Source organism: Erythrolamprus reginae, chromosome 1 (genome assembly GCF_031021105.1).
Source record: "Erythrolamprus reginae isolate rEryReg1 chromosome 1, rEryReg1.hap1, whole genome shotgun sequence".
NCBI classification, from domain to species: Eukaryota; Metazoa; Chordata; class Lepidosauria; order Squamata; family Dipsadidae; genus Erythrolamprus; species Erythrolamprus reginae.
Window position 1 is genome coordinate 373,586,166 of NC_091950.1, and position 22,500 is coordinate 373,608,665.

At 40.3% G+C, this 22,500-nt stretch overlaps 1 protein-coding gene across 5 annotated transcripts in view; it reads right to left on the reverse strand.

Annotated features, from left to right (window-relative positions):
• LOC139157630 (phosphofurin acidic cluster sorting protein 1-like) overlaps positions 1–22,500 on the reverse strand; it is a 249,688-nt gene that overhangs the window by 46,163 nt on the left and 181,025 nt on the right. For 4 of the 5 annotated variants that reach the window (XR_011557518.1, XR_011557517.1, XM_070734610.1 and 1 more), the window contains exons 3-8: positions 11,748–11,837; positions 11,224–11,349; positions 10,149–10,311; positions 8,794–8,885; positions 7,202–7,282; positions 5,580–5,639 (exon numbers count right to left, since the gene is read on the reverse strand). Coding sequence is in view for 3 of the 5 variants with exons in the window: in XM_070734610.1 (XP_070590711.1) it covers positions 5,580–5,639; positions 7,202–7,282; positions 8,794–8,885; positions 10,149–10,311; positions 11,224–11,349; positions 11,748–11,837 (612 nt within the window). In the remaining 2 variants the exon portion in view is untranslated. The remainder of the gene's footprint in view (positions 1–5,579; positions 5,640–7,201; positions 7,283–8,793; positions 8,886–10,148; positions 10,312–11,223; positions 11,350–11,747; positions 11,838–22,500) is intronic. The other variant, XM_070734609.1, reaches the window with a different exon arrangement.

Below are 22,500 nucleotides of genomic sequence, written 5' to 3' on the forward strand. Positions count from 1 at the left end.
CTTTCAAGTTTTGATGACCTGAGGTCAGCACAGGAACCGAAATGGAAAGGACGATAAATTATATAATAAAGTGTAGCACTTTGGTCATTGGGTGGTTTGCACCCAATTTTGAAAAGGTCTGCAGGAAAAGGCATTAAAACAGCATATTGATGGCACTGATTTCTATTGCTGTTGATGTGAATGTTAAATGAAGACAGTAAAAATTATTAACCTAGGGGTGGGGGGGACCATAAGTGGAAATAACAAGAAATATGCTGTATTTTTGGAGTATAAGACGCACTGGAGTATAAGATGCTCCTTAGTTTTTTGGGAGGAAAATAGGGAAAAGAATCTGCTTACCAGATATTCATCTGGCTAGCATCCTTAGTCTGGTAGCTTCAGCACATTATTTTATCCCTTGGTTAGGGCTTTAAAAAAAACTTTTTCAGAGAGAGTAACAATGAAAGAGCTTGCAAGCCAGTAAGAGCTGGGAAAATCATTGGCTCCTGGTTAGGGCTGGAAAGAAACATCTGGAGCAAGTTAGAGCAATGAAAAAAAACCGTGCAAAGACTTAGGGCTTGGAAAACATTCTTGGCAAAGAGTAACAATGAAAGAGTTTGCAAGCTGGTAAGAGCTGGGAACATTGTTAGCACCTGGTTAGGGCTGGAAAGAAACATTTGGAGCAAGTGTATTCCTTGTTTGTTGTGAGCCGCCCCGAGTCCATGGAGAGGGGCGGCATACAAATCCAATTAATAAATAAAATAAATAAAGTTAGAGCAATGAAAAACCCCCTGCAAAAATCTAGGGCTTGGAAATCATTCTTTGCAAAGAGTAACAATGAAAGAACCGGTAAGAGCTGGGAAGATCGTTAGCACCTAGTTAGGGCTGTGGGGGAAAAGCTTCCAAAAAACCTACATTCAGAGTTTAAATGAGCCTGAATTTTCAGCCTCATTTAAGGAGAAAAAAAGATGTTTCTTATACTCCGAAAAATACGGTAGCATCCTTCAACGATGGGAGCAGACTTAATCCTCTCGTGCATGAAGAATGAAGTAGAAACGGATGCACTGAAAAACCCTTACAGTACATTCAGAAAGGGATGGAGAAAGCTGTGGCCCTCCACAACTCATCAGATTCCAACTTGTATCAGCACCGGTCACCATGATCAAAGAAGGCCACAGGTTTCTCCCAGCCTACTGCACTGGCTGATGCATTTGATGCAATGAAAGCACACTGAATTAGAGCAGTGTTTCCCAACCTTGGCCACTTGAAGATATCTGGGGGGTTTTTTGTGTGTGTGTGGGGTTGGGTTAAATAAATTTTTAACAAATTTATATTACACACAACATAGAACAGTGCATAGTGAAATGTACCCACCACCCAGACACACACACATTCCCCACCACCAAATCGGAGGGTGTTTCTTGTATAGTCCACTTGACCCAAGAGCAATATATCTATTTACATATTATAGAGTTATTCCAATTTATTTCTTATAGCTTGGTCTCGGATTTCTGCTCGTCATATATCGTCTTACCTTGTCCCACCGTCCCATCAGTTGTCCCAACTCAGTTTCATTATCCGAATTTATCCTTTTATCCATAATTTCAAATTGAATATGATCCACCATGTACCTATACCAATTTTGCATTGTCCATTTTGTCGCATCCTTCCAACCCAAAACTATTACTGCCTGAGCGCTTTCTATTGCTGCTTTTTTTATTTATCTAAATTCTCCCATCGCATTGCTTTTAACTAGTACTGCCATTGCCTTAGTGATTGTCCATTGTATATTTAGCATTCCATTGATATCCTCTTTCACTTTTTGCCAAAATTCCTGCACTATCGGGCATTCCCAAAACATATGCATAAACACTCCTTTATGTTGACACCCATGCCAACAATTCCCCCTGACATTCTGCTAAAAGTGTGCGAATTGAACGGGAGTAAAATACCAGCATTCGCTGGCTGGGGAATTCTGGGAGTTGAAGTCCAAATATCTTCAAGTGGCCAAGGTTGGGAAACACTGAATTAGAGCAAGGAAATTCAGGGATCTCCTTGGTGGGATTCTACTGCATTTCTGGTGTGGCCCTGCAAGCATCTTGGTCATAAAAGTGCCAGTTATAGTTCTTGCAGCAGATACTCCTACAAGAAATTGATTGCAGAGTAATTGCCACTAAATATGACTAAACTACATTTCTACAAACTACCGTATATACTCGAGTATAAGTCGACCCGATTATAAGCCGAGGCACCTACTTTTGCCACAAAAACTGGGAAAACTTATTGACTCGAATATAAGTCCAGGGTGGAAAATACAGTGGCTACTGGTAACTTATAAAAATGGAATACTCTTCTAGTGTAGCTTCTTAAAATTGTTTTTGTAGGAGAATAAAAAAAAAACATATGAAGAACGGTTGCAGGAACTGGGTATACCTAGTTTAATGAAAAAAAGGACCAGGGGAGACATGATAGCATTCTTCCAATATCTCAGAGTTTGCCACAAAGAAGAAAGAATCAACCTATTCTCCAAAGCACCTGAGGGCAGAACAAGAAGCAATGGGTGGAAACTAAACAAGGAGAGAAGCAATTTAGAACTAAGGAGAAAATTCCTGACAGTTGGAACAATGAATCTGTGGAACAGCCTGCCACCAAAAGTTGTGAATGCTCCAACACTGGAAGTTTTTAAGAAGATATTGGATACCCATTTGTCTGAAGTAGTGTAGGGTTTCCTGCCTAGGCAAGGGGTTAGACTAGAAGACCTCCAAGGTCCCTTCCAACCCTGTTGTTATTATTATATTATATTATATCGACTTATACTCGAGTATATACGGTATATATCAAACTAGCTTTGTCCATGCTAACAGTTGCTAAGATACTCAATCCTCTGCTCTGAGACATACATACAATTCACTCATTAGAATAACAAATTATGTTGTAGCGGTATGTCGGTCTAAAACAGTGTTTCTCAAATAGTGAGGTAGGCCCCCCTGGGGGGGCTGCGGAATGATGCTGGTGGGGCTGCATGACCCCCAAGGAACGTGCTTTTTTTTGCCTCAGAGAATTGGGGGGGGGGGGGTTGCACCAAAAAATAGCCCACAGCACAGAATAGGAGATACGGTGCATATAACAAACCCTTAAGAGACACCATGGAAAAATATTTAACAGGGATGAAAATAAAGGAGGAGAGAGATGGAAATAATGAGACAACGTAAGCCTCCTGAAAGCTAAGATGAGGAAATATGACAATGCATATAATGCACTTGGGGGAAAGAAATCCTCAATCTGAGTATTGTATTGGCAGTTCTGTGTTAGCAAAAACTTCAGAAGAAAAGGATTTAGGTGTAGTGATTTCTGACAGTCTCAAAATGGGTGAGCAGTGTGGTCGGGCGGTAAGAAAAGCAAGTAGGATGCTTGGCTACATAGCTAGAGGTATAACAAGCAGGAAGAGGGAGATTGTGATCTCGCTGATGAGACCACATTTGGAATACTGTGTTCAGTTCTGGAGGCCTCACCTACAAAAAGATATTGACAAAATTGAACGAGTCCAAAGACGGGCTACAAGAATGGTGGAAGGTCTTAAGCATAAAACGTATCAGGAAAGACTTAATGAACTCAATCTGTATAGTCTGGAGGACAGAAGGAAAAGGGGGGGCATGATCAAAACATTTAAATATGTCAAAGCGTTAAATAAGGTCAGGAGGGAAGTGTTTTTAATAGGAAAGTGAACACAAGAACAAGGGGACACAATCTGAAGTTAGTTGGGGGAAATATCAAAAGCAACATGAGAAAATATTATTTTACTGAAAGAGTAGTAGATCCTTGGAACAAACTTCCAGCAGACGTGGTTGGTAAATCCACAGTAACTAAATTTAAACATGCCTGGGATAAACATATATCCATCCTAAGATAAAATACAGCAAATAGTATAAGGGCAGACTAGATGGACCATGAGGTCTTTTTCTGCCGTCAGTCTTCTATGTTTCTATGTTTTTATGTTTCTATGTATGTAGCACTTGGCTTCACTATGACTACAATGGGTGACGAGGACAGACTGGTATGTTTACTATGGCTAAAAATGTTGGCAGCGGACAGCATGAAGCCAAATAAATTAAGGTGTCACTTAAACACATTACACCCCAGTCACCCTGATAAGCCGCTTGAGCTTTTTCAGTAAAAATGTTCTGAATATTGCGAACAATCAGAGTTGGGTGCGCACAAAATGTTTACATCTTCCTAGGGGAGCGTAAAAGAAAATAATTGAGAAATACTGCTCTAAAATAATCTTTTACATTTGTGATGCAAATCACCCAGTGTTGCTCAGTGAGATAGAAATATAATAAATAAATAAAAATGTCTTGGGGGGAAAAATGAATCTGACACAGAATTGAATATAAGATGGAGAGGATTTGTTTTTTAAAATTCTACTAATAGTCTTGTGCCCCATCCAAAATAAAAGTTTCTCTTAGCATAAAATGTTAACATTTAAGTAATGGATTAGATTATAATGTTTCAGTTATATTTCATACGATCTGATACCCAAGTTTCGCTACGAATCTGTCATGGGGCTTGATAAATTGACACTTAAAGTTTGACAATTAATAAGTATTTTAAAAAGGGAGTGTTATTTTGTTAGAGATGGTAAGCTAAGTTTCTTTTACAGATGAAGACATTATTTGCACAGCATAGAGTTTCAATTCGTCCCTCAGATGAATTGCTCAGGACCTTCCTATAAACAACATTTTTGGTTTTGCTGGCTGGCTGGAGGATGACCAGGCTGTCAGGTGAACTGACTCTGGAGCTTGCCATATAGTGCTGGCCATGGGAAAATCAGGCAGCTTCCCTTACTTGTGTTTTCCTAATCACATCTGTAAATCTTTTCCTGCGTTCTTTGCCTCTTTTTCCTTTAACTGGTGTTACAGTAGAAGTAACAGATTCATCTGAACTGAGGAGGAAAATAAGGGAAAAGAAATCTGTCTCTGCCTATTAGCATCCATTGGTATTCACCTGGCTAGTGTCCTCTTAGTGTGTGAGAAAGTGGAGGGGTATTTGGAAACTCGAACAGTATTTGTTGTGCAAGCAAGAAGGACCACAGGAAACAGCCTGGGCGTGGCTCAACTGTTCATTTGGATCATATTTCTTTTCTGCGGGGAGGGAGAGTAGAACTCCTTAGCATCAGAGCTTGTTAATAATAATATACGAAATATTCATGCTCCGATGGTCATTTTGAAAAATCCTTTCTTAGTGAGCGCACCTAAAAGCCAAGAGGAATATATGTTGTAAATTTCAAGTTTGTAGGCTTTATGGTTCTGGAGATTTTGTGATTAATGCATGAGTGGTTTTTGCTTTTATATAGATAAATTGAGCTTATCACTGACATTAATATTCGTTTCTCAGCCTTCTGGCTAAGATCAAGTATGATTTAATTAATCTTATGATGGATGTAAATCTCTTATTTGCTTGCTTTGTGCTTTTCTCTCTCGCCTCTTCTTTAAGTTTATGATTTTCCCCCATTTAAAATATTTAGTAAAAATGCTCAAAAAATATTGAGTGAAGAAGGAAAATAGTCTGCCTCCGCATCTATATGGAATCAATTTCCTTACCTCATCTGTCACTTTAAATCTCTTCAGCAAGGCAACAAATTTCTGCTTGAAGTTTGGTTGCTAAAATATAAAAAAAAAGTTGAGAGAAAACAGGTTTAGTAATACTGTAGAGGAAGAGTCTTCCTTTGCTACCTCCCTCTAGCTGGACTATAACACATTCTGTATTGGCCCACCTTGCCATTTCCTCCCCAACAGAATTAAAACATTGCCCAACAATGAATCCAAAATGACCTATCAATAGCCCAATTTCCAAAAGGAGAGGATGAGCAACCCCTTGGGAATAGCAGCATTAGTGCCGTCTTCTTTTTCAGGCGCTAACCTCTACTTATTCTAGAGGCAGAGATGGTCACCATCCTCCCTCCATTTGCCTAATCCAGAGGTCCTCAAACTTGGCAACTTGAAGACTTGTGGACTTCAACTCCCAGAATTCCTGAGCCAATCATACTAGCTCAGGAATTCTGGGAGTTGAAGTCCACATGTCATAGAAGAACCAACTTTGCCTATATCCGATCTAGGCCAACCTCTATCTTCCATAGGAATTGACTATGACTTCCCATCCAACAAAAATATTAGCATCATCAGTAAAAACTATTATTTTTGGAGGCAGTCTACTCCCATTTCAAATAGCTCTTAGCATTAAGACATTTCTCCTGATGTCCAATTGAAATTTACTTCCTTGTAATTTAAACCCATTATTTCTTATATTGTATTATGAAACAAATCGACCTGTGTGGTAGCTTTAAGTAATATCAGATGAAATGAATGTGGATATCCTGAATACTTATAACTAGCTTTCATAGCAAAACTCAGAAAACATCACTTTGTAAGAAGAAGAATCTGAATCCAGAAAGAAGTCTATAACACAGCGAATCAGAACTGCAAAAAAACCCAAAACCAATTGCTGCCAATCTGCCTTCCATTGAGGACCTGTATATTGCACGAGTCAAAAAGAGGGCTGTGAAAATATTTTACTGACCCCTCGCATTCTGAACATAAACTGTTTCAACTCCTACCCTCAAAACGTTGCTACAGAGTACTGCACACCAAGACAACTAGACACAAGAACAGTTTTTTCCCCAAACACCATCACTCTGCTAAACAAATGATTGCTTCAACACTGTCAAACTATTTACTAAGTCTGCACTACTATTACTATAGTTTTTCTCATCATTCCTATCACCCATTTCCTCCCACATATGACTGTATGACTGTAACTTGTTGCTTGTATCCTTATGATTTTTATTAATATTGTTTCTTCATTGCTTATTTGACCCCTATGACAATCATTAAGTGTTGTATCTCATGATTCTTTACAAATGTATCTTTTCTTTTATGTGCACTGAATGCATATGCACCAAAGACAAATTCCTTGTGTGTCCAATCACACTTGGCCAATAAAGAATTCTATTCTATTCTAACCCTGCAACTTAATACTGATGGAAGACTACAGGAAATTCACTCTCTCTAAATTTATTTATGGATGGCACCCAGATTCCCTTGTGCCAAGAAAGTCAATTAGGACTTGCAATTATGGTTTATTATGGAGTTCCCTTGCTCCTGATCCCAGCTCTAGCCCACAGAAATCCACCCCCACCCCCAGGGAAAAAAAGGGCTGACTTTACTCGGGTCATTGATGTAGTTCTGATCATTTTCCGCCGGACTTTCTTTGGCTTCCTCATTTCGTCCTCTTCATCATATAAGTCCTGAATAGAAAGGGAGGACAATGCACTGTCAGGACCATCTAGTTTCAAGGGGGGAGGAGGCTGTTAAATGAACTCTGTGATTCCTTGGATATTTATTAGAGAGTTTTAGAGAGCAACAAATAGAGATTACATGGTTGATGATCAATGAATAGAAAGCTGAGATGGGGGCTCTTCTCAGAAAGGTATGTTTTAAAACAGCTTATTCTGGGTACAATCCATTAAAATTATTTTAACAGTATCATTGCAGATACGTATTGATTGTTCTCTGATAAATATCTCAATAGCTAGCAACTGTTGCTAGAAACCTGTTTTTTTTCTCTTAATACTTTTGTTTCTTTCATAAACATCCATCCACAGTGAAAAAGCCCTGCTATTTCTGGTAAGTGAAGGAGGAAAAACCTTAATCACTTATTACATGGGTTTGAATTGCAGGACAGAAATCCATTGCATCTAAATTCTCAGTTTGGGGCTCTTTCTCGTACTTTATAATCTACTAAACATCCTTTTAATCAATTGTATTCTCTCCCTCTCTCCACTTCTTTCTCCCTCCCGGCTCTCTTTCTCCCTCCCCTAAACCAGGGGCAGGCAAAGTTGGCTCTTCTGTGACATGTGGACTTCAACTCCCAGAATTCCTGAGGTAGCATGATTGGCTCAGGAATTCTGGGAGTTGAAGTCCACAAGTCATAGAAGAGCTAACTTTGCCTACCCCTGCCCTAAGCCATTCTATAAATTGGGTACAGATTAGCTTCTAAAGTGGGAGGAAAGAGACTAGCAATTGATACATGGTTGTTGTTGTTAGCTGCAAAGTGGTGTCTGACACATCGCAACCCCATACACAACGTTCCTCCAGGCCTTCCTGTCCTCTATCATCTCCCGGAGTCCATTTAAGCTCACGCCAACTGCTCCAGTGACTCCATCCAGCCAATTCTCTGCTGCCCCCTTCTTCTTCTGCCCTCAATCTTTCCCAGCATTAGGCTCTTCTCCAGTGAGTCCTTCCTTCTCATTAGGTGGCCAATGTATTTGAATTTCATCTTCAGGATCTGGACTTCTAAAGAGCAGTCAGGGTTGATAGCCTCTAGGACTAACAGTTTGATCGCCTTGCAGTCCAAAGGACTCGCAGGAATCTTCTCCAGCACCATAGTTCAAAGGCCACAATTCTTTGGTGCCCCAATTCTTATGGTCCAACTTTCACAGACATACATTGCAACTGGGAAAACCATAGCCTTGACCATGCACACTTCTGTTGGCAGGGTGATGTTTCTGCTTTTTAGTGTGCATGATGCTCAGCACTAAAATATACCCCTTCTTTGACAGCTGGAAGAGTGACTCAATATATATATATACTCTTCCCAATCTCTTTTAATAAGAGTGGGTCATCAATCTTGTTGACCAAGTCTTGCCATTCTCAAGAATTGAGGCTTTTGTAAATCAAATACACTTGAAAAATACTCAGCTTTTGAACTCATGTATTACAGGAAAGATAATAGAAAGGCAAATAAGTAGATAAGTACCTGGCCCTGTACTGCATCATCACTGGCTTCCTGCTCAGAGGAAAAGCTGTCCTCCTCTTCTTCAGAATAGTTATCAATATCTGGAGAGCGATCTAGAATGGGAAAAGATGGTTAACATGGCCACTCATGAATTGATAAAAAAGAATGGTAGAAAACGCAGCAATAAACTACTAGATCAGGGGTCACCAATCCTGACAAGTTTAAGATCTGTGAACTTCAACTCCCAGAATTTGCTGGCCAAGAAATTCTGGGTATTGAAGTCCACAAGTTTTAAAGTTGCCAAGATTGGAGACCCCTGCACTAGATTTTCTAATTGAAGGCTGCACGTGAATGGAATTGCGCCGCCCCGAGTCTACGGAGAGGGGCGGCATACAAATCTAATAAACAAATAAATAAGTAAATAAATAAACTGCAAAGTTCATAAGAAGAGTAACAAAGCACAACAGAACGTAATGCCAAACCATCTCAGAAGGCAACAAATTTTTAAAGCTGTAATCCCATTACAACATGAAGTGCTTTTATTAAACATCGCTAAACATCATACATTTCTTCAAAACGTACTGAACTGATATTATATTTAACATTACATATAATAGCTGTAAGGCTTTTATATACTTTAATGGAAAAGATCTCTGATCTCCTCTATGCGTGAATGGTGAATTAAACTGGGGGATTATGCCTCAAGGTCTAGAATAACTCCATATCTAAAAAGTAAATGTGATTTATAATTTAATCTCATTTGGAAGCCATTTCTAGGCAACAATTTTATATGTGGAATTGTGATACATTTGAAATGCATGTTCTACAATTCTTACTTTAATCTGAGATACAGTCTATACCAGGGGTCTTCAACCTTGGCAACTTTAAGACTTGTGGACTTCAACTCCCAGAGTTCCTCAGCCAGCTTTGCTGGCTAAGGAATTCTGGGAGTTGAAGTCCACAAGTCTTAAAGTTGCCAAGGTTGGATACTCCTGGTCTATACATTGTTTACTTTTTCAATGGTTTGACTCCTTCCCTTTTGGTTGTGTTCCCAAGCATGAGCTACTGAAATGCTTCCTGCCTCAGAGAACAGAGCTAACCTATAGTTACACAATTTAATAGAATTCCTCTTCGAAGGTATCCAAACTGGGGCCAATTACAATCATTTTTGGAGAGTGTGTGCCGGTATTCAGCCACATGTTAGAAGAAGGCTCACTGACATTATTGTGGATTAACAGAAGAAGAAGAAAAATACTTAGGGTGGAGTAACAATATAATCCAGACCTGACCAAAGGATTTAGGGCAAACAGAAGATTTGGAGCAAAGTTCAACTATGATAAACCCTGTAGGGTGAAGCTTTATCAATAAAACCTTACCAGATGCCTTGATTTTGGGGCCAGAGGGGACATTTCCATCTTCATGGTCGATAGGTTGACTAGAAAGTGAGTAGATGCTGATTTCAGCTACCCGGATGCTCACATCCTTGATGTTGCTGTGAAGGCCTAAAAGCTGCCCTCCATCTGTGGGGTGCTGCATGACCTGAGTAGAAGATACAATATAAAAGGCCTCTAGCATAGACTAATAACATTCCATGTTTTTCTTGGACAATATACAAAGAAGCCATTATTATATTATTATATTACTGCATTATTATATTATTATATTACTGCATTATTATATTATTATATTACTGCATTATTATATTATTATATTACTGCATTATTATATTATTATATTAAAAGGATGCAAAAAGGATGTTGAGAATCTAGGAAAAAGTGCAGAGAAGAGCAACAAAGATAATTAGGGGACTGGAGGCTAAAACATATGAAGAACGGTTGCAGGAACTGGGTATGTCTATTTTAGAAGGACCAGGGGAGACATGAGAGCAGTGTTCCAATATTTCAGGGGTTGCCACAAAGAAGAAGGAGACAACCTATTCTACAAAGCACCTGAGGGTAGAACAAGAAGCTATAGGTAGAAACTAAACAAGGAGAGAAGTAACTTAGAACTAAATAAAAATGTCCTGACAGTTAGAACAACTAATCAGTGGAACACCTTTCCTCCAGAAGTTGTGAATGCTCCAGTACTGGAAATTTTTAAGAAGATGTTGGATAACCATCAGCCTGAAGTAGTCTAGAGTTTCCTGCATAAGCAGGAGGTTGGACTAGAAGACCTCCAAGGTCCCTTCCAACTCTGTTGTTGTTGCTTCTGTTGTTGTTGTTGTTGTTGTTGTTGTTGTTATTATTATCATCATCATCATTATTATAATTATTATCATTATTATTATCATCATTATTATAATTATCATCATTATTGTTATTATTATCATTATCATCATTATTATCATCATCATCATCATTCTGGTCCTAAATCTACACTCTAAATAAGCATCTCCTCTTCTCCACCAGTTCCTGGATTGCTGTGTTACAATCTTTCTGTGGTTTTATTTACCTCTGCCATGTTAATGATGCCCACTGCCAAAGTCTTGTAGCCCAGAATAGTTCTATTCTTATACCGCTTTCTGCGTTGAAGCATGATCTGGAGCTTGTTACCATCTCTTTTCAGGAAATGTGGATACTGTAAAGAAAGAGTATTCACATGAAAGACCATTTTTAAGGTGCTTCTGGTGAAACATTCACAGAGAGGTAAAGAAGGAATATACCAGATCTCTCAAGCAGCCTCCATATCCCTTCGTTTATGCTTCATTTTATAACCAGAGCACAAATGTGATTGGAAAATAGCCTTGGGTTGAGCTCAGAATAAACTAATTATGAAAATAAAATCATTTGAACACTGTGGTCTTATTTCAGAATAAATATACCAAGGATTATGCTTTAAGAATATCAATTGTAGACACTGTTTAACAATTCGTAATATAGTTACTTGAATGCTTTTCTTAAATACATTATGTTCGAAATAGACAAACTTTTATTGAGCCACAATTCTTTATTTCTGCCCAAGAAAGTTAAAGTTACCTGCAGTGAAAATGTTAACTCCAGATCAGTCTCCATCAAGCCTCCAGGTGGTAAAACATATTCATTGGATCTCAAGACTCTTTTTGAGCCCTGTAAAAGTCCAGGAACAATCGCTGCATCATTACTTCAATTCAGCTACCATAAAGAACAGCCAAATACATATCGTGTTTCCCCGAAAATAAGACATGTCCCCATAATAAGGCCAATAGCTAGAGGTATAACAAGTAGGAAGAGGGAGATTATGATCCCACTGGTGAGACCACATACTGGAATACTGTGTTCAGTTCTGGAGACCTCACCTACAAAAAGATATTGACAAAATTGAACGGGTCCAAAGACAGGCTACAAGAATGGTGGAAGGTCTTAAGCATAAAACGTATCAGGAAAGACTTAATGAACTCAGTCTGTATAGTCTGGAGGACAGAAGGAAAAGGGGGGAAATGATCGAAACATTTAAATATGTTAAAGGGTTAAATAAGGTCCAGGAGGGAAGTGTTTTTAATAGGAAAGTGAACACAAGAACAAGGGGACACAATCTGAAGTTAGTTGGGGGAAAATATCAAAAACAACATGAGAAAATATTATTTTACTGAAAGAGTAGTAGATGCTTGGAACAAACTTCCAGCAGACGTGGTTGGTAAATCCACAGCAACTGAATTTAAACATGCCTGGGGCATAAATGCTACCAGCGCCACTTCCACTCACGCCTTCTGCTTGCACCTCAGGAGGGAGGTGGCTGCGTGAAGCCGGAGGGGAGCCAAGTAGGAGAGAGGGAAGCTCGTCTGAGACCAGGAAGGAGGAAAGAGAAAAAAAGCAAGGAGTGCAGACACAGCAGCAGCAGGGGAAAAAAGGTGAGCCGAGCCAACACCAGTAATCCAGGAAGTGACAACCGCCGATCAGCTGGAGCTGCGCCCACATCTTCATTTCCGCCAGTGGAACTGTGTTCCACCCTGTCCTGCCTGCTGCCCATCCCAATTCCCTTCCTCTCTCCCAAACTGGGTTGCCTCCTAGCCCATCCCATCTCAAACCAGTTTCTCCATTTCCTCTTCCTATTATTCTAGTAAAGGGGTCCACCACTCTTTTAATTTTCAGATTACCTCCTTGCTATATCTTACTTTCATGGAATTTTTCTGGAGAATACAGATGCCGTCTAAATAGTAGGTCGCTTTATTTAATGATTTAATCGAATCGGCTAGTCTCTTATCTCACAATTGCAACTTTAAAATACTTCTGATTGAACATTTTTGTCAAACTGGGCATTCTGCAGACGTAGCAGGATACTGGATATTTAAAAGATCACAGATAAATAAGCATATAAAAATGCAAGTTTTGTGAGATGTAGCACTAAAAAACAAATCGCTCCAACAGATCAGTTAATGGCACACTGGTACCCAGAAATAATCTACTATAAATCAGGCCAAGAAGAAATGTGACAAAACATAATTTGTTGCTATTCATGGCTTCCATTTAAAATTAGAAAAAAACAAGCTTCCCTCTTCAAATCAGTAGAGTTCTTGCTGACACCAGACTACTCTCCTAGTCTAAAACCACTACATCCAATTACAAAATAAAGATCCCGGCTAACACCGGATTAGACTATGCAATAAATAAATAAATAAATCCAAAAGCAAAAAGTGGAAAAGAAAAGAAAAAAGTTGAGAGAAAAGAGAAAACAAAAAAGATATCAAGAAGTGGCTTCTGATATTCTTCACAGCAATTAAAAGTACAGTACTGTACAAATATATTTTATTTGATTGATTTGATTTTGATTTTATTGGATTTCTATGCCGCCCCTCTCCGTAGACTCGGGGCGGCTAACAACAGTAGTAAACAGCATATGACAATCCAATATAAACTATTGTAAAACCAAACATACATACAGACATACCATGCATAAAATTGTAAAGGCCTAGGGGGAAAGAGTATCTCAATTCCCCCATGCCTGGCAGCAGAGGTGAGTTTTAAGAAGCTTACGAAAGGCAAGGAGGGTGGGAGCAATTCTACTCTCTGGGGGGAGTTGGTTCCAGAGGGTCGGGGCCGCCACAGAGAAGGCTCTTCCCCTGGGTCCCACCAAGCAACATTGTTTAGTTGACGCGACCCGGAGAAGACCCACTCTGTGGGACCTAACTGGTCGCTGGGATTCGTGCAGCAGAAGGCGGTCCCTGAGATAGTCTGGTCCGGTGCCATTTTAATCTCTCTTTCTAAAGTTACATCATATTACTTTTCTTTCCATACCTCTAGTGTTTCATTAGCAAAGCATAGATCACAAACTCATTTTCCCCCTATTTTTACACAAAAAGGCCACCAGTCACCAAGAAATTTAGATAATATATTTTCTCTAATCAAAGAAGCCAATTTATCCATTTCAGCAATATCTATTAACTTCACCAACCATTCCTCTGTATTGGGTAGTGTCCAATTTTCCATTTCTGTGCACATAGTAATCTCGCTGCAGTAATCATATACTGAAATAATCTTCCATGGCCTTTTTCTAACTATTTATCCATTAATCCTAAAAAGAAAAGTTCCAGCTTCAATTGAATATTGTTCTTTGTCTGTATCAAAGTATGTATTTGAATTCAACATTTTTCAGCTATTTTACACGTCCACCAGGAATGATAAAATGTCCTTTCATGTTGTTTACATTACCAAAATACATTTGGAGTACTTTTATATATTCTAGATAATTTGTCTGGCAGCTCTACAAGATGTAATAATGACAGCATCAATATCAAAGTTAATCCTCCAGTGGAACATGTCCTCAACTGCATTCTGCTTTCAGCATCAAATTATTATTTTTTAGACAAATATAGAGACCCAACGGCAGAAATGGCAACATTCCAAATACAGTGGGAAAATATTTGAATTTCTCAAGAAAACTGCTACTGCCATTAAAGTGATGTTTGGAAGACTTTATATATATATAAAGCTGACTCAACAATTAAACCACTGAATCACAACTAATCAAGAAATCTGATTCAATCATAAGCAACCCGTTTCAAATTATTGGCCCTTTATTCCAATACTTATTCCAATCCTACTCATTCTCCATTGCCATGGACATTCTGACACTGATGGATAGAAACAAAGGCAAGACGCTTGTCTTATGCTTAGGCTTGTCTTATTTATTTATTTTGTTTATTTATTAGATTTGTATGCCGCCCCTCTCCGAAGACTCGGGGCGGCTCACAACAGTAATAAGAAACAGTATAACAATGGGATAAATCTAATAATAAAAAATATATTAAAAACCCCAACAATTAAAAACCATACAGCACATACATACCAAACATGAAATATAAACAGCTTGGGGGAGATGTCTTAGTTCCCCCATGCCTGGCGATACAGGTGGGTCTTGAGTAACTTGCGAAAGACAATGAGGGTGGGGGCCGTTCTAATCTCCGGGGGAGTTGGTTCCAGAGGGCCGGGGCTGCCACAGAGAAGGCTCTTCCCCTGGGTCACGCCAGACGACATTGTTTGGTCGACGGGACCCGGAGATTTCAGCCGCTGGGATTTGTGCGGTAGAAGGCGGTTCCGGAGGTATTCTGCTCCAATTTATTACTTAGATTTGTATGCCGCCCCTCTCCGAAGACTCCAATGCCATGTAGGGGTTTAAAGGTCATTACCAACACGTTGAATTGTGACCGGAAACTGATTGGCAGCCAGTGCATGGAGTGTTGTAGAAATGTGGGCGAATCTGGGAAGTCCCACGATGGCTCTTGCGGCCGCATTCTGCACGATCTGAAGTTTCCGAACACTTTTCAAAGGTAGCCCCATGTAGAAAGCGTTGCAGTAATCGAACCTCAAGGTGATGAGGGCATGAACGACTGTGAGCAATGACTCCCTGTCCAAGTAGGGCTGCAACTGGTGCAGCAGGCGAACCTGGGCAAACGCCCTCCTCGACACAGCCGAAAGATGATGTTCCAATGTCAGCTGTGGATCGAGGAGGACGTCCGAAAGGATAGCGAATGTGTGGCTCTCTGCAAGTTGTTGGACTCCAACTTCTATCATTCCGCCACTAGAATGAACAACAATTAGTAATGATGGAATCTGTAGTATAGTATTCATTTATTCATGCCGCATGATGCTCTGTGCTCTTAATCTGGAAGTTAGAGGGGATCATGAGAAAGAAAGGAAAATCTGACAGGTACTTACATACTACCCTACTACTTTGGCTGGCAAGATGCTCTCAAGAACCATTTCACTATCTCCTTTTCAATAGCTCCAGAAGAAACATTTCCATATTGTACTGCAGAAAAGTTACATTTGAGGCCAATGATAAAGTTGGACAAAAATAGTGAGGCCCCATCACTTGTTAAGCTAACTTCATTAAATTACATAGGAATAAACTTGATCCAGATACAGATATTATTTGATGAGAGGCTTAATTCCAGCAGGATTAACTGCGTGGCCCGCCTCAGAGGAAGAAAAGGATTAATCACCCCAAGGTTTCCAGATGGTTTTAATAACTTTTCCACGTGTTCACTAGGACTCAGAGAGCAATACTGATGACACTTTTTGATCAGTTTTAAAATATTAATTCACTGAGATCAAAACCAGTACCCAAAATATATTATATTTCAAAGCTGGAAGCATCACAGAAGGGAAAAAAAGAATGCTAGCGACTATGAAATACTTTTTTAAAAGGCCATCTGAGACTGAAATCAGGCAAACCATTGTTTTTGTTTGTTTGTTGCTTTTTAACACATGGAACTGTTTTAACCTAATGGTTAAAAGAACCAAGGAGAATTAATCTTCACCTCAAGTATTCTGGGCAACCATCCAGATATAAACCATGCAATCCTCTATAAAGGAGATGTCATCTTCTTTGTAACACCTGCCAGGCATTTTTTTATTTTTTGGGACTGCCAAAAAATCATAGTACTGCTTTGGCTCAACTTGAATTAGAGCAGCATATTCAGAAAAGAGCACACAGTACATGGAAAATACTAATTCTGCACAAAGTTGGGGAAAACTGCAGGTACAAATTTAGGGCCTCTCTCCGCCCCCCTCTCTATATGTCACAAGTTTTTGCTTAATTTAATTTTGGCCTTGTTCTGGCCTCATCAGCTAGCCATATCCTTACTGGATTTGATCCTGGGGCTTCTGACTTGTAAGGCAGAGAATTAACCTCTAGGCCACCATATTTGATCCCTTCAGCTTTGTACCAGGGAGGGGCTATATGTTTTTTTCTGTTGAATCAGCCTGGTATATTGCAGGAACATCACAGCTCCTTTTTGTCTCTAGGCCCAACCCAGGGCCATTTCAAGGCAGTTAATTTATTCATAGCCAACAAACTATGTTCTGTATATGGTTTTTTTTTAGCTAGCTGATGAGGTCAGAACAAGGCCAAAATAGCGCTATCCCAGTCTCCCTTTATTTTAAATTTTCAGCAAAAACATGTGATACTTACAGAACATAGTCTGTTGTTATATATATAAGTCTTGGCATATTTGGGTTTCTTCCCATGTAAGTTTCAGAGACTCCCAGTCGTCATCTTCAGGATGGTGCTTTTGGCTTTGTGCTTGGACGAAGACCTACTACATATGTGTACCCATAAAAATCTACGAAAACAACATATCACACACACATGTGCATGCACGCACACACACCAAATATTGCTGCTTCCCCTTCTCCTCCTGGAGAATCCAAGGATGCTCTCCCCAGTTCTGGCACGAGAGGCTGATAGGAATCTCACAGTCCATGGCCTTACTGGCAAGTACAAAGGAAGAAAAGATGATAAAAATGAAATAAATTCTTTCTCCTGGTCTTTATAGTGTTAAAACAGCTCCACCTGACAGATGATAATTGAAATTACAGTACTATTTATTTTTTTTTAAAGGAAGGGAGACATACAAAAATCCTTGTTCAGCATTAAGTTATCGCTGGTTAAAAAATGTTCTACGGCAAGGAGATAAACGTAAAGTGCTATTAAAACCAGTTAGCATGATAAAGAAATCTCCCCCATAAAACTGCAAAAGAGAAGATAAGATAAAAGGTGATGGAGCTGCTAATAATATGAAGCAACTTCATTGCAAAGAGATACCAGGTTGCATTAATATCCAGGATAAGATATATCAGATATCATAAAGCTTAAACAATTGCATATATTCCAAAGTAAAATTACCGTTATAAAATATGACCAGCTAGACCTTTATATTTATCCTTCCAAATGTAATGCTCTCTATCTCAGTTATTCCCGGACCCCTCGTTCAGATGATCTCTGAAGATTTTAGTCAAGTCCCCCACTCCTCCACTTGCAATAGAATACCCTACGCAACTAGATTTACAATCCTAGGTTTAGAAAGCTTAGAAGTCGCTTTAAACACGACCTAAGCATAGTCCATAAAATCCATCTGCTACAATGTCCTTCCTGTCAATGATTATTGAACCACAACAATGCACACAACAGATACAAACTTAAACTTCTCCAAACTCGACTGCAGGAAATACGACTTTAATCACCAAGTAGTTAATGCATGGAACTCACTACCTGAGTCTGTAGTATCATCACCCAACCCCCCAAACTTTACTCTTAGACTATCCACTGTTGACCTTTCCCGATTCCTAAGAGGTCAACATGGGGCATGCATAAGTGCACTAGTGTCTCTTCCATCCCCTGTCCTTATTTATTTATTTATTTATTTATTTAATTAATTAATTAATTCTATTTTTATACCAACCTTTTCTAATTTATTTATTTATTTATTTATTTATTTATTTATTTATTTATTTATTTATTTATTTCGATTTTTATACCGCCCTTCTACTTAGATTCAGGGCGGCTTACAACATGTTAGCAATAGCACTTTTGAACAGAGCCAGCATATTGCCCCCACAATCCGGGTCCCCATTTTACCCACCTCGGAAGGATGGAAGGCTGAGTCAACCTTGAGCCGGTGATGAGATTTGAACTGTTGATCTCCAGATCTACAGTAGCTTCAGTGGCCTGCAGTACAGCACTCTACCTGCTGCGCCACCCCGGCTCTTCCAATGTAGTATCATGTACAGTGATCCCTCTATTATCGCGAGGGTTCCGTTCCAAGACCCCTCGCGATAATCGATTTTTCGGGATGTAGTGGTGCGGAAGTAAAAACACCATCTGCGCATGCGCGCCCCTTTTTCCATGGCCGCGCATGCGCAGATGGTGTTTTTACTTCCGCACCTGGGAAGACCCAGCAGCTGAGGAGCCGCCTGCCTGCCCGCTTGTCCGCCGCTTGTCCACTTGTCCGGCCGCCGTTTTTCCGCTGTTTTTCCGCCTGTCCGGCTGCCGCTTGTCCGCCGCTTTTCCGCTTGTCTGGCCGCCCCTTTTCCGCCGCTTGTCCGCTTGTCCGGCCGCCGCTTGTCCGCCACTTGTCCGCTTGTCCGCCCGCCGCTTTTCCGCTTGTCCGCCCGCCGCTTTTCCGTCGCTTGTCCGGCCGCCGCCTGTCCGCCGCTTTTCCGCTTGTCCGGCCGCCGCTTTTCTGCCCACCGCTTTTCCGCTTGTCCGTCCGCCGCTTTTCCGCCGCTTGTCCAGCCGCCGCTTTTCCGCTTGTCCGTCCGCCGCTTGTCCACCGCTTTTCCGCTTGTCCGCCCGCCGCTTTTCCGCTGCTTTTCCGCCCGCCGCTTTTCCGCCCGCCGCTTTTCCGCCGCTTTTCCGCTTGTCCGGCCGCCACTTTTCCGCCGCTTGTCCGCTTGTCCGGCCGCCGCTTGTCCGCCGCTTTTCCGCTTGTCCGGCCGCCGCTTTCCCGCCGCTTTTCCGCTTGTCCGGCCGCCGCTTGTTTGCCGCTTTTCCGCTTTTCCAGCCGCCGCTTTTCCGCCGCTTTTCCGCTTGTCCGGCCGCCGCTTTTCCGCCGCTTTCCCGCTTGTCCGCCCGCCGCTTTTCCGCCGCTTGTCTGCTTGTCCGGCCGCCGCTTGTCCGGCCGCCGCTTGTCCGGCCGCCGCAGCTGATCTGCTCGGCAGCGCAGTAGCAGCGAGGAGCCGAAGATGCGGTTTCCCCGTTGCCCACGCAAAGGGGAAACCCCATCTTCGGCTCCTTGCTGCTACTGCGCTGCCGAGCAGATCAGCTGCTGGGCGGCCGAAGGACCCTTCCCTGGGTGCCGCCCGCCGCTGGAGAGCAAGAGGGGGAGAGATAGAGAAAGAGAGAGAAGGAAAGAAAGAGATGAGAGAGGGAGGAAGAGAGTGTGAGAGAGGAAGAAGCAAGAGAGAGAAAGAGAGAGAGAAAGAAAGATGAGAAAGGAAGGGAGTGACGTCATCGGGTGGAAAAATCGCGATATAGCGTTTCGCGAAGAACGAGATCTTGAAAATCGAGGGATCACTGTATATAAACATTGTTATATCCACAGTAACTGAATTTAAACATGCCTGGGATAAACATATATCCATCCTAAGATAAAATACAAGAAATAGTATAAGGGCAGACTAGATGGACCATGAGGTCTTTTTCGGCCGTCAATCTTCTATATTTCTATCTTTGTATACTACCAATTCGTACTTGACAAAATAAATAAATGAAATAAATAAATAAATTTCTGAAACTGTTCTCTTCAGCCTTGGTATCCTTTTCTGTAGATATCTATCATCTCTCCTTCCCTTACTGGCAGTTGGATTTTACAATGATAAAACATTTCCTCTCCTCAAAGGGGAGCTTTGGAGACCTGGTAGGCTACATGTTGTGAACATAATCTCCCTAGCCTGAGGCCAAGATGTATATTCAGAAAGTTTGGAGCCTGCACTACAACAGCTGATAGCCTGCAGCACTGTGTGAAATGGGAAACCCTTGACAAATTGTCCATTTCCTGAGCTTTATTCTAGTTAGACTAAACTATTCCAATAAAATTTGTGTGTAGCAAATTCCAGGTGATAAATAATGTCCCGTTGGCATTGTCTCTATTAAGCAAACAAGCCAAGGCTTCTCCAAAATCTTTCAAAAGTTTATAGAATATTCTAAGCATAAATATGGGTTCTAAATTATGATATGAGCATACTGCTCATACCATAATTTCAGATCTATATTTCTGCTTAGCTTATTCTGATACACATTGTGCACAATTCAGATAAAAGCTAAGCCAAAAGGAAACAATGGAAAAACAATAGATATTCACATCAAGAGTAATTCAGGATGGGCCAGAATGAACTAACAGACTTAACATGGCAACAATGCTGAACCAGATAAACAGAAGAAAAAGCTTGGCAGAAAACATGAGTGAGAAGTGTGTCTGGCAAGCAAGAAAATGCTGAAAGAACGAAGAGTTTTATCTGCTTCTACAAAGCCTACGCTAGTGTATGGCTGCATATCTTGTAAGTTAACAGCAAATTTCTGGCTGAGGTGTTAGATCAAGATCCAGAAAGGATGCACTTAAAAGTTAATTTATTAAAAAGCTGCTGTGCAGCCTCACACCATCAACCATCCGGCTATCTCTGTTTGCATATGGAAGACTGATAAACTATTTCAAAGACTGATTCCAAGCAGAAATGAGAAGGATATGTAAATACTTGATACCTTGATAATCCTTACCTTATGCTATATCGGCATTTACTATAGAAAGTTTTTTGAAGATAGATAGAAGTTTGATGATGCGCATTTCTGAATAAGAATCCTTTTGTTTTCATTTCTAAGAATTATTGTTAGTGCCATTCTTTTATACAAAGCAAATGTCTCAGTTATTTTGCCACTAAAGAAGGACCGCTAATTATGAAACTCTGTTCCTCACTGAGTGAATAAATTATAGATTCCTTTGACAGGGGAAAAGGTGATTGTTGTGTTATTTTAAATAATTTATCATTACTTAGGTCCTAATATTTTGCAGGTTGAATTTTTCTTACTGTCAATTTCTGTTCCCTGAATCTCATGAAGCGTGTTCTTTGACCTTAAAGAAGCACTCCCTTCTGCAACATTTAAGGAAGAAAACTAGTTGTTTCTAGGAAAAAGAACAACTTGGTCCTTCCTGGCTAGATGGATTGAGTAAGCAACCATTAAAGTAATCCTAATAAGATGCAGGAAATGACAAGCAGGTAGCCATTGAACCAAGTTCTGGCTGCAGTTTTTGCCAATAACTGAAAGTGTGATATTATATGGGCAGTTACCAAAGCTATTAGTGGGGAAAAATAGCATGTTTATCTTCTAAAAACATCATCCTAGAGGACCGATGTCCATCATTACACCTAGTTTGGGATTTTGTCTCAATTTCCTATGATTCTATGACCACATAGCTTTATTTATTTATTTATTTATTTATTTATTTATTTTATTTATTGGATTTGTATGCCGCCCTTCTCCGGAGACTCGGGGCGGCTAACAGCAATAATAAGACAGCGTATAACAATAATCCAATACTAAAAACAATTAAAACCCATTATAATAAAAAACCATACATACATACAGACATACCATGCATAAAATTGTAAAGGCCTAGCTAGGGGGAAAGGGTATCTCAATTCCCCCATGCCTGGTGGCAGAGGTGGGTTTTAAGTAGCTTACGAAAGGCAAGGAGGGTGGGGGCAATTCTAATCTCTGGAGGGAGTTGGTTCCAGAGGGCCGGGGCCGCCACAATCATCTTCAGACCTTCAGAGTGATTCTAGATTGTATCAACATTATCAACTCATCACCGGCTCAAGGTTGACTCAGCCTTCCATCAGTGTTAAAACAAACAAACAAACAAACAAATAAAAAAACCACCCTGTTTTGCCTCAGAGAATTTCAAAATAAAATACTGTACTGTGTGTCTATAACAGTGAGCTCATAATAGGGCAACTCTATCAATATCAAAATGCC